At 39.0% G+C, this 12,795-nt stretch overlaps 2 protein-coding genes across 2 annotated transcripts; both read left to right on the top strand.

Moving 5' to 3' along the window:
* The first annotated feature begins 765 nt into the window (after nt 1–765).
* Nucleotides 766–1,199, top strand: LOC132534029 (HIG1 domain family member 1A, mitochondrial-like). The gene has a single exon (XM_060177447.1). It carries the CDS (start codon nt 815–817, stop codon nt 1,094–1,096), a length of 282 nt encoding a protein of 93 aa, XP_060033430.1. The 5' UTR covers nt 766–814; the 3' UTR covers nt 1,097–1,199.
* A 6,953-nt stretch (nt 1,200–8,152) lies between these two features.
* LOC103110433 (olfactory receptor 5AN1-like) lies at nt 8,153–9,091 on the top strand. Its single transcript, XM_007519603.2, has one exon. The coding sequence runs from the start codon at nt 8,153–8,155 to the stop codon at nt 9,089–9,091; it is 939 nt and encodes a 312-aa protein (XP_007519665.2).
* Nucleotides 9,092–12,795: the final 3,704 nt, after the last annotated feature.

Raw genomic sequence — 12,795 nt, 5'->3', positions numbered from 1 at the left:
AGGGATGCAGAAGTTACACGGGCTCCTGTGCTTAATATGGTCCACAGGTCAGATAGATAGGGATTACAGTTAATGGTATTTATATACTATTCCCATATTTTGGAGCTACTCTCTGCCCTTATCCAGCTTTCTAGTTGTATTACCAACTCTGACGCAATCTCCCCAGACAATATCTTTAGCCCACCTATTGTTAGCTGTCAAGCACAGGAAAACATTAATAAAATCATGGGTCCCTTGGAATATACCTAGAATAGACTTCCTAGCTTTTTCTAAAATGGAGACCCCATATCTCATCTGCTCTATTCTTACCTTTCTGATTATTAAACAATTTGTTCTGCTTTATATCTTAATGCTTTTCAGCCACCAACTTGCAGATGCTACCATGATGCCAACTTGACTTCCCTGGGCAGATGACCATACCAATGTACCCTGGACCCCACCTCTCCAGAGCCTGCCCCACTAGGGAAAGACAGAATCAGGCTTAGAATGTGGATTGACATTCCAACACCCACATCCTGTGGAGAAGCAATTACAGAAGCCAGACTTCCCACTTTCTGCACCCCACAAAGATCTTTGGTATTCACTCCCAGAGGGATAAAGCACAGGGAAACTTCCAGTGGAGGGGATGGGATACAGAACTCTGGTGGTGGGAAGTGCATGGAATTGTACCCCTCTTGTCCAACAGACTTGTTGATCATAATTAAATAATAAAAACAGAACAAGGTTAGTCACTGTAAATTTATAAAAATATTCCCAAGCAAATGACAGCGCATACAGGATAGGTCCGGTGCTTCTGGATGTTTCTTTGGTCACTATGTCAAGCAACACAGATGTGTCTCTCTCTTCATATGATGAAAATCAGAGGTCTAAATTTGTACGAAAAGCTAAAGAGGCACCATTTGTCCCCATTGGAATGGCAGGTTTCGCAGCAATTGTCGCATATGGATTATACAAATTGAAGAACAGAGGAAATACTAAGATGTCCCTTCACCTGATCCACATGCGTGTAGCAGCCCAAGGCTTTGCCGTGGGAGCAATGACCATTGGTATGGGATATTCCATGTATAAGGAGTACTGGGCAAATTCTAAGCCTTAGAAGAGATGCTGTTTTGGCCTTGGTACTTGTTTAAGTTAGATATCTCATATTGAGGCTATATGTCTATACTGACAATAAATTATTTGAGTGAGTCTAAAAAAAATATTCCCAAGCAAACACTAGAGAAATTATCTCAATATAACCCTTTTTCTTCTTCTTCTAGCATTTGCCCTTCTTCCGTAGCCAGTCAACAGCGTCAGGTTGAGCCTGATGTAAAGTTTCGAGACCTCCTTTGAATCTGGAGAGGTGGCAGTCGTTGACTATGTGGGTCATTGTCTGTAGCCGCAGGGGCAGTTCGGGTCATCTCTGGCTCCCCAGCGATGGAACATAGCAGCGCACCGGCCATGGCCTGTTCGATAGCGATTGAGGAGGGCCCAATCATAACATGCTAGGTCAAAGCCGGGTTGACGCTTGCAGGGGTCTGTGATGAGGTGCTTGTTCTTTACCTCAGCTGACTGCCAACTCTGTTTCCAAGAGACTGGAACAGAGAAGTTCAGTGTAGGCATAGGGGACCAGATTGGGTGACAAGACGTCAAGCGTTGGACAGGGTGGGCGAAGATATCTGCGTATATTGGCAGGTCCGGTCGAGCGTAGACATGGGAAATGAACTTAGATGATGCCGCATCCCGACAAATATCTGGCGGGGCGATGTTGCTAAGAACTGGCAGCCATGGAACCGGGGTGGAACGGATGGTTCCAAAAATTATCCTCATGGAGGAATATAATTTGGAATCGACCAAGTGGACATGGGGGCTACGGAACCATACTGGGGCACAGTATTCTGCAGTGGAATATATAACCCTATAACAACAAATCTAAGTATCAAGTGTTTTGTGGTGATTAACTTGAATTTATTTGTGAAGGACAAATTAAAGATGTTGTTCATGAGAACCCTATGGCTTCTCTTCTTCCAGAAATTAAATCTTGGAACTAGATTCAAAGAAGTGTTAGAGAGAAGAAAACATAGTTCTTCAAGAGACATACTCTGGAGTGAAATTGGCAGAATCTGATTTGAATGGCTACCAGCTTCGGGAGTCATTTTGAAAAAGTCATTGATCCTCTTTGGATCTCACTTCTCAAAGCTATGAAATGACCATGGTGACAGTAGTTGGGACCCACGTTGTTGAAACATTTAGGTAATATAGGTGAGTCCAACAGCTTGTGCTCTGAGAGCACATACCACATACCTGCGTGGTATGACTGTTCTAATTGGATCATGAGGGACTCATGAAGGTACTGAGCATGGGACTAGTGGAGGAAACCTCCCAGTAGTTTCATCATCCAACACTCTAGAGATTAGTCAATGGAAAATATTAGCTTATGCAAATTACTGCTTCTCCCTCTTCAATGGACCATAAAGAAAGATCTTTTAAAATACCTAGTTGAGGCACCTCTCCGGAAAGAACTCCAGGTTTTCCAGAGGACCAAGTTCAAGGCTGCAGCTCAGGACCAGGGAAAGGCAACTGTGTGGAAAGCACTCTAGACACAGAATCCTTTTTTTTTTTTTTTTAATTTTTTATTTAAGAAAGGATTAATGAACAAAAACATAAGGTAGGAGGGGTACAACTCTACACAATTCCCACCACCCAATCTCCATAACCCACCCCCTCCCATGATAGCTTTCCCATTCTCTAGCCTTCTGGGAGCATGGACCCAAGGTCGTTGAGGGTTGCAGAAGGTAGAAGGTCTGGCTTCTGTAATTGCTTCCCCGCTGAACATGGGCGTTGACTGGTCAGTCCATACTCCCAGTCTGCCTCTCTCTTTCCCTAGTAGGGTGGGTCTATGGGGAAGCTGAGCTCCAGGACACATTGGTGGGGTCTTCAATCCAGGGAAGCCTGGCCAGCATCCTGGTGGCATCTGGAACCTGGTGACTGAAAAGAGAGTTAACATACGAAGCCAAACAATTTGTTGAGCAATCATGGATCCTAAGCTTGGAATAGTGGAGAGGAAGTGTTAGGGAGGTACTCACTGCAAACTCTAGTGTACTTCTGCTTTCAGGTATATATTTTGCAGTAGTTTATGGATCCGTGTGCAAATAAGCTCTCTCTCTCACAGAAACTGGTGTATATCTAGGTTATGGGACTTTGTTAGAAAGTGAACTACCTGAGATGAAATTAGAGTGTACTATAAAAGGAAAGGTCTCACACGAGTAATGAAGCTGAAGGGTTGTCATTCCACACGTGAAGTCTCTGAACATAGTCTGAGGTGAAGCATGTTGAGGTGGCAATCGTTGCGTTGGTTAGGTTGTGATCGGCGGATGCAATATTATTTGGTTTGGATTGGGAGATGCATATGGGAAAGTGGGCCCTATCCAAGGGTTCCAGGACTGGGGGAAGTAGGGGCTCTATAGTGGAGATGTGAGGTTCCTGCTGTCTTAGGGTTCCAAAAGACAATCGATAGTTAATGTTATCATCACATTATTTGTTAATTGGATTAACTTTGAAAAGTCCTTTTGTTAGGGTTTGCTGTACAGTATCCAGTATCTTGTATATAGCTGTGCTATTGGATGCTTCTAGACACAGAATCTTAAGAGAAATTCTGGGTAGTGGTATTGGCAAGAACATCGTAGAGCTCTTTGCTTCCAGTGAATTCACCATCATCACACGTCTTGTCCTCTTAGCAGTTTTCAATTTTCAAATCATGCGTCATTTCCAAATTTAGCAATACGCTCCACAGATTAGTGTTTTGTTTTCTTCTCCAACCATCATTTACCTTCAGAGAAACCTGTTATTTTTTCCTTCATTTTTGCACATTACACCCACTAATCCCCATGCAGACTATTTGTATGTTAGCACAAACCATAATCTTTGCCCAAAATGTAGAATGCTTCACAATGGGCTTTAGCATTGCCAATGTTTGGAGAGGGTAGGAAGAGTAAAGATTCTCAAGTGCTATGTCATCTGTGGTCATTGATTTCCAATTTCGTAGTACTCAAATTGCTTCACCACTGAACATTGGCGTTGACAGATCTATCCATATTCCATGCCTGTCTCTCTCTTTCCCTAATGGAGCAGGTGTCTGGGGAGGTAGGGCTTTAGGACACATTGGTGGGTTCGTCTGCCCTGGGGAGTACGGTTGGCATCATGGTAGCACCTGGAATCTGGTGGTTAAAAAGAGTTAAGAAAGGAAAGCAAATTGTTAACTAATCATGAACCTAAAGGCAAGAATATTGCAGATGAAGATTTGGGGTCTTCATTTTGGAGAAAACTAGTAGGTCTATTTTAGATATATTCCAAAGGGCCCATGATCCAACTAGTTTTTGCCTATGCCTAACATCCGATATGCAGGTGACCTAAGCTATTGTCTGGGGGTATGGTGTCACAGTTGGAAAAAGGACCAGAAAGCTGGATCAGGGAAGAAAGTAGCTCCCAAATGTGGGAAAAGTATATAAATATTGTTAACTGTAAACCCCATCGTTCAGATCTGGGGCCCATAGTCAGCACAGGAGCTAAGTTGCCTTTGACAAATGTCTACAACATAGAGCTGGCTTCACTGAGGTCTCCTTTTCACTTCATTATTTGCCTTTATCAGTAGCATTTACCACACAAGCTACATACGCTTGGGCAAATTTTCAAAGCACCTTATGCGACATTGTCAGTTTGGGTAATGAGTCCTTATGCGACATTGTCAGTTTGGGTAATGAGTCCTTCATGTGTGACGTCAACATTGTGTTGCTTTCCCTTTTTAGTTAGCGATTCTCGTGCAGGTGTCATTTGTTCTACTAGCTCCAATTCATTCCTTGTCAGAGAAATAGCTATTGTGGACACATGTTAAGAGTGTGTGTTGGCTGTTACTGCTACTGTTGTCAAGGCACTGGTATCTCATGCATATGTTATTTCACTGCTCACAGAGTTTATTCATTTTGTTTTTTCATTCCTAAGAGAAAGAGTTTTAAAAGAGACACTTAGCACCAGAGAATCTTTTGGCTTAGCCCTATTAAAATCTAGACTTCACACATGGTCTATAGTGTGTCTTTCCATGCTCTTCTTGTTCTCTGTGTCTTCACCTTAATTCCAGCCTTCTAAAAAATGTCTTACCTAAACTGCTATGATTCTCTGCTGAGATAGGGTTTTTTTTTTTTTATCTCATTCTAAAATTTATTGAGGATGTGATCTTGAACTACTATCTTTTGTTTTTTTCACTTATACGATAAGGGTAGTTAGATCATGTAAAAAAAAATCTAATGATAATATGCCTTTGAAGCCTCACAATGCAGAACTTAATAAAGAAGGAATGAATCGAAAAGTAATAGTGTTACATTTCAAGGGAGTTGCCAATGGCCAGACATGTTTATTTTCTAGATTTATAAATCTCAGGGAACTTCTCAATTTTTCCTGTGAGGATTCTATTTGACAGAATAATTATATATATATTTGTATTCTATTTAAATTTATATCTTTGGTTCAAAGCTCTGAGATACAAAAGATAGTGCAATCATTCAATTTCTTTTGGTACCTAAAAAAAAACAAAACCTACATCTGTCCAATTCCATTGGCCTTTTGTGGTTCTCTATTGTCATCACTGGTATTCCTTGGTGTCTGAAACGACTCTGAAACACTGGTGATAGATTAATCTACGTATTTTAACCTATTCTTGTTACATTGATTTAAAATTTAGGAATACCCCAGCTTTATTTTTTAAATTTTTTATTTATAAAAAGGAAATATTGAATAAACTATAGGATAAGAGGGGTACAACTCCACACACCACCAGATCTCCATACCCCATCCCCTCCCCTGATAGCTTTCCTATTCTTTATCCCTTTGGGAGTATGGACCCAAGGTCATTGTGGGATGCAGAAGGTAGAAGGTCTGGTTTCTATAATTGCTTCCCTGCTGAACATGGGCTTTGACTGGTTGATCCATATTCCCAGCCTCTCTCTTTCCCTAGTAGGGTGGGGCTCTGGGGAAGCAGAGCTCCAGGACACATTGGTGGGCTTGTCTGTCCAGGGAAGTATGGTTGTCATCCTGTCATCTGGAACCTGGAGGTTGAACAGAGAGTTAACATACAAAGCCAAACAAATTGTTGAATGATCATGGACCTAAAGGCTGGAGTAGTGCAGATGAAGAGTTGAGGGAGTCTCCATTTTGTAGATAGCTAGTAGGCATATTTTAGTGATAGTCTAAAGGGCCTGTGGCTATACTAGTGGTTTTTTTTTTTTTTTCCTGAGCCTGAAATCTGATATGCAGGTGGATCCTAATTATTGTCTGGGGAGATGATGTCATGGCTGGCAGAAAGACCAGAAAAATAGATCAAGGAAGAGAGTACTAGCTCCCAAGTATGGAAAAGGTGTATAAATAGTGTTGATTGTAAACCTCATCGATTTGATGTGATCCGGGGCTCATATTCGGCTTAGGAGCCTATGTGACCTCTGCATCCCTGTAGATCTGAGCTCACAGTCTGTGGTCATCAGTAGGAATGTTCCAAGCTGCCCCAATACCAGGACCCATCTTCCTCAGGTGTAGCACAAAGTATATTGTCCAGCCTCCCTTCGGAGGATGGAACATTCTCTACCATTGTTGATCTAAGTTGAAGGCAAGGTCCTATGGACACCCAAGCTTTCTATTGTTTTCTCTCCTCATCCTCCTCCTTCTCTTTCTCCTCCTCCTCCTTCCCACCTCCTCCTTTTTCTCCTGCTTGCCATTATCTTTGTCCTTCTCCTTCTTTACCATCCTCTCTTTCACCATCTGTCCCTCTCTCTCTTTCTCATCCTTTTCTCTTCCTCCACCAACTCTTTCTCCAACTTCTCCTCATTGTTCACTTCCTCCTCCTTCTCCTTCTGCTTCATGATAGACACAGAAATTGAGAGGGAACAGGAGGAGATAAAGAAAGGTAGATTAGGAGAACATCTGCTTTATGACTCATGAAGGTTTCCTTCTGCAAGTGCTGATCAGAAGCTTGAACCAGGTCCTTGTGCTTGGTGACTTGTGCTGTCTAACAGGTGTATAATTACCTGGTCCCATCATTCCAAAATTTCCTAAAGGTATTTTAAACTCTGCATAAACTGCAAATGATTATGTCCTTTTCTGGTTGTATCTGGAAAAGGTTTTGATTACCTATATACCCCAGAGTAAAATATCAAACAATAAATCTGTCAATCTCTTTTCCAAACTGTCTTGGGAAATACTAAGTACATACAAAGATAGATTCAAAATGAGAGAATATATTCAGAATTTTTCCTTTTCATAATGCTTACCACATTTTAATAATATACATTGAATAATATGTATATATTTAATAATATACATAGTTTTCTAGCATCAATAAGTAAAATAATGAATAACCCCCTTCTAGTTCCTAGCAATTATGGGCTACATCTTACAATTTTAGCATGACTGCCTAAGAAATATAATGAGTGAGAGACTGGTTTCTTATTTCATAACTGTGGATTCTCTTGTGTGGTTTCTTGAGATGAAGATACTGAGATAGACAGCAGGAGTGAGGGAAAGAGACTATAGCACCTATCAATTTCTCCCAGTGTATTATGAGTTGTGCTAAAAGCAGCATCACACTCAGGCAAAGCAAGAACCTCGTAGATGAGCTATCTTACTGTTCCATGACTACAAGGTTTTTTAGCAGGGCTGGGTGGTGGTGCACCTGGTTGAGTGCACATCTTACAATGTACAAGGGCCCAGGTTCAATGCTTCCGTCTCCACCTGCAGGAGGGAAGCTTCATGTGTGGTGAAGCAGGGATGCAGGTATCTTGCTGTTTCTCTCCCTCTCTATCTCCCTCTCCCCTCAATTTCTGGCTGTCTCTATATAATAAAGATAAAAAAAATTAAAAAGATTTTCAGTGCACACTATTGCTTTTATAGATCTAAATTGTTTAGATATATTTTAATTTTATGAAATTTGAAGAAAGCATTAAAGCTCAAAAGAGGTGCTTCATTAAAATTTAAAATGAAAAGTTGAAAGGTTTTATTCTAAATAAAAGTGAAATATTTATTTCTCCCTTTTAAATGTTCAAATGAGGATAAAATAATCTACATACAATAGTCATGCTATTATTTTTTATTTGATTACATTCTCTTTTCTGATCTTAGGAGTACTAAATCAATGGTTGGAGAAAGAAATATTACAGATATCACCTACTTCATCCTCTTAGGTTTCTCAGATTTCCCCCTACTCTCGGCACCACTCTTCATCTTGTTCCTATTAATGTATATTGCTACTCTGACTTGGAACCTGGTCCTCATTATCTTAATAGGAATGGATCCCCACCTACACACACCCATGTACTTCTTCCTCAAAAATCTATCATTCCTCGATATCTTCTTTGTGACATCCACGGCTCCCAAGATGCTCTCTACTTTCTTCCAAGAGGAAAAAACTATCACCTTTGAGGGTTGTGTTCTTCAATACTTCATCTTTTCAACCCTGGGACTGAGTGAGTGTTGTCTCATAACTGTCATGGCGTATGATCGATATGCTGCCATTTGTAATCCACTCCTCTACTCTTCCATCATGTCACCCACCCTCTGTATCAGGTTGGTTGTAATGTCCTATGTGGCTGGACTCACGGGTGCTATCCCCCAGCTGTGTGCCATACTTCAGCTCCATTTCTGTGGGCCTAATACCATCAACCACTTCTTTTGTGACATGCCTCAGCTCCTAGCCCTGTCCTGCGATGACATTTTCTATATAAGACTCATGATGGCAGTATTAACGATGATCTATGGGATATCAAATGCCCTAATCGTCATGATATCCTATGGCATTATTGTCATTTCCATCATGAAGATCACTTCAGCTCAAGGAAGGTCCAAAGTGTTCAACACCTGTGCATCTCACCTGACAACAGTCAGCCTCTTCTATAGCTCCACTGGCTTTGTCTACTTGAGTTCCAGCATTGGAAGTACCCCCTCCTTTGACAGATTTGCATCTGTCTTCTACACTGTGGTCATACCTATGCTGAATCCTTTGATTTATAGCCTAAGGAACAAGGAAATAAAAGATGCTTTGAAGAGGTTGCCAATGAAGAGAGCTTATTGCTGAGATCACAGATTCTTAGATTTCCAGTCCTATCAGAACCCCTGAGTCATGACAATATGTACATGAGAGATCTGTACAAAGATCTGTACAAAGATTCATATGTTTTTTTTAATCTGCTCTGTTCAACATAGCCAATACATGCCCAAGTGGACCAAGATCTGAAACAATGCCACATAAACACAACATATTTATGACTGGGATTCATTAACTTAAATCTATATAATGTATATCTTCATCATTTAATACTATCTCTATGAGTATTTGTGAAGTATTATGGTTAAGAAATATGTTGTTTCTTTTCTGTAGGATATTTAGCCCTGTTATACTTAGACCTGTGAGTTTAAAATAGTGATAGCTAACAGATGGTATAAGGACATAGAATCATTTCCTCTCAAATACTCTGGCACATGTAATTCTGATTTACTGATAACTAATATCTACTATATATTTCTAACCCAAACAAGAAGGAACTGTTAGGGATTATAAGACTTTGGCTGCAAATAAATTGTTTAATTTGGTAACATGTCCACTAACCTGGTCTGCCACCATCTGGTCTCAATTCACTTTGTATAGTTGTACATCCTTGGAAGATATTAACCAGATAGACTTATATTTGTCTACTATCTCTTTCAGTGCTGGTAATATAATGCTGTTTTTTTAAACACTAAATATCTATCGTAGATAGTAAGGAAAGAGAAAGTATTTGAACAATGCAAAGTAATTAAATAGTTCCTTTAGTGCATATTTTTTCTTTTCTTTCCTTTTTTCCCCTTCGTCACCATTGTTATCACTGGGGTAGTGCCTGAGTAATGACTCTACCGCTACTGGTGGTCATTTTTTTTTCATTCTATTATGATAAAGATAGTCAGAAGAGGGGGGCAAAGTGTATGTTTGAGAGAGAAGGACACCTACAGCCTAATTTACAACTCTGAAGCTTCCACCCTGTCAGTGGGGAGCAGGTCTACATGTTTGGTTATCACTATGCTACCCATCAGTCCAAGGGCCCAAGGGAACATGCAGTACAAGGGAACAACTGGAAACTTCAGACCTGCAAGTCCCACTCTCTACTGTTTTCACTATTATCCTCACTGTGAGACTACCTGTATCTGATATAACTAATTCAACTACTGTCAGTGCAAACACAGTTAAGTAATTTCACGGTCTTGAGTAACAGCAGCTACAAAGTAAAACTATTGCCAAAAATATCAGAAGAAATTTTTTTGGTAGAATAATTAATGTTATATGTAAAAACATTTTACATTTTATGAAGTTTAGTTCCACTCAATGTAAGGTTGTAAAGTTAACAAACAAAATTGAACTTAAGAATATGCTATTTAAAAGCATTACCAATAGATCTAAAAGATATATCAACATATGTCTTCTTTTTTAGATTTGACAAACTATTAAAAGCATCAGGACAGAACAGGGTCTCCATAAATTTTTGACCACTGAAATCATGTTGGTGAATTTATATCATCTCCAGGCCATTCAATTAAAAAAGTAGAGAAAGAAAATTATACCCATCTTATGTAATATTGAGCCATTACCCCTTGTTTTCAAGTCTCTCTTTACTCACTCCCCATCTACAATATTGCAGTTGTGTGCATTTACTTTGGGCTTACCATGTCACTTGTTTTGGTTCAAAGGCATGAAAGAATACCAATTTTCATCAAAGATATCTAAAGCCTTGTGTATCTTCACTGGTCCACTTACAGTTCTTCCATTGCCACAAAAAAAAAAAAAAAAAAAAAAAAGAGCATGGTATGGGTCACCACCATACAGGAAACACATGGATGAGAGCTATCTCAGTCAATCCAAGTCTAAAATGGCCATCCTAGAGCCATAACCAGAAAGTTTCAGAGAAGTCATCCATCAAGACAAATCTATATTGGCTAGGTCACACTTAATCTCAACCTAAGAGGTTAAATTCCAGTTGACCTCCAGCCAACCTAAAGATTCATGAATGAAAATGGTAATAGGCCCTGAGCTTTAGTGTGGCTTTGTGTGTAACAATAATTAAGAAATATGCTCTCAAATTAATTATTTTCTCTCAAACCAAAATTTATGTTTAAAACCACATCCCGAAAGTCAGGCGGTAGTGCAGAGGGTTAAGCACAGGTGGCACAAAGAGCAAGAACTGGACCCCAATTCGTGCCCTGGCTCCCTACCTGCAGAGGGGTTGCTTCGCAGGTGGTGAAGCAGGTCTGCAGGTGTCTATCTTTCTCTCTATCTTCTCCTCCTCTCTCCATTTCTCTCTGTCCTAACAATGACATCAATAATAATAATAATAATGATAATAATAATAACTACAACAATAAAGCAACAAGGGCAACAAAAGGGAAAATAAATAAATCATTTAATTAAAAAAACACACATCCCCTACCCTTCAGTGGTAGAATAATCCTTCAAAAGTTACAAAAATTTTTCTATCCCTTAATTTTTTTGTCTGTAAGATAATGATATTATATCTTTCTCATGAGATTGCTAAAGATGATGGGCACACAATAAATTTTATTTCTGTTTCTTCTGCTGTTATTTATTGAGCTCCCACTATGTTCGAGGAATTTAAGCTGATTGAATTGAACCAAATCCTGTAGTTATACTTGCTTCACAGATAAGGAAACTAAAGTCAGAAGAATATAGAAACACAATTATTGGGCAGTGTTTTTATGTTTCTCTCTGAATCTTTCTTTCTGTATCTCTAGCTACCGCTAACTCTCCTCAATAAAATAAAATAGTTATTTTAAAGAAAGAAACACAATTAGTGAGATGTAAAGAGCTACATGTTAGCTTATACCTGAATTACATGGATAAATTCTCTATTCTTAAATACACCCAAACACAAGGTATTAAATTATCTCACTGACATATAAGAAAGTAGGAAAAAAATAATACTTTAAAATATAAAGTAGAAATTAAATAGGACAGTTCATAGGATGCACAACCAATGTGAAGCCAAAGTAATTCTATACTTAAAAAAATAAAGGCACCCAATTCTTTGTGGGAGAAATTATTATAAGAAGAATTTAATAAAATTTTAGGAGACTAGGAGGAAAATGAGTAAAAATTGGGAAAGAGTATGCCAAAATATCTAATTAAATTAGAAATACATTAACTCATTATATAGACAGTTCTATGAGATCATCTGAAATAAATCAAACATCATAAAGTTTAGATATAGAACTCAAAATGAAATCAATTAATATTTTTCACAAAATGTGTCCACAGTAGATGTGAACTGAATTTTTCTCAAAATGCATACATTCAAACAATAAAGCCACCAAATATGAAACAGTTTGGAGATGCCTAAGCTTAGATGAGACCATGAAAAGGATCCTCATGCTACGATTAGAAGTTTAGGTGAAAATGAAATGAGCGAATGAGTGAGGGAGAGAGAGAGAGAGAGAGAGAGAGAGAGTTCTCCATGAGTGAAGAAGTTCATGTGTGATACAGTGAGATGTTAGTATGCAAGTCAGAAAGGGAGCTCTCACTCAAATCTAGGCTAAAAGACTATATGACCTATAACATGCTCAAGGGCTGGGGTAATTAAGATAGTGTGATTGTACATTTATAAAGGCATTCCCAAAACAAAAACTACAGAAAGGGGTCATCATAGCATCATTATCTCAATAATGATCACAGAGCAACAAGCTTATTGATTAAATTAAATGGAGATTAACTTCACTTAGTTAAGGACATATTAAAGA

This window comes from Erinaceus europaeus, chromosome 17 (assembly GCF_950295315.1).
Source record: "Erinaceus europaeus chromosome 17, mEriEur2.1, whole genome shotgun sequence".
NCBI lineage: Eukaryota > Metazoa > Chordata > Mammalia > Eulipotyphla > Erinaceidae > Erinaceus > Erinaceus europaeus.
The sequence above is the reverse complement of the archived record's forward strand: the minus strand, read 5'-3'. Positions and strand labels throughout refer to the sequence as shown.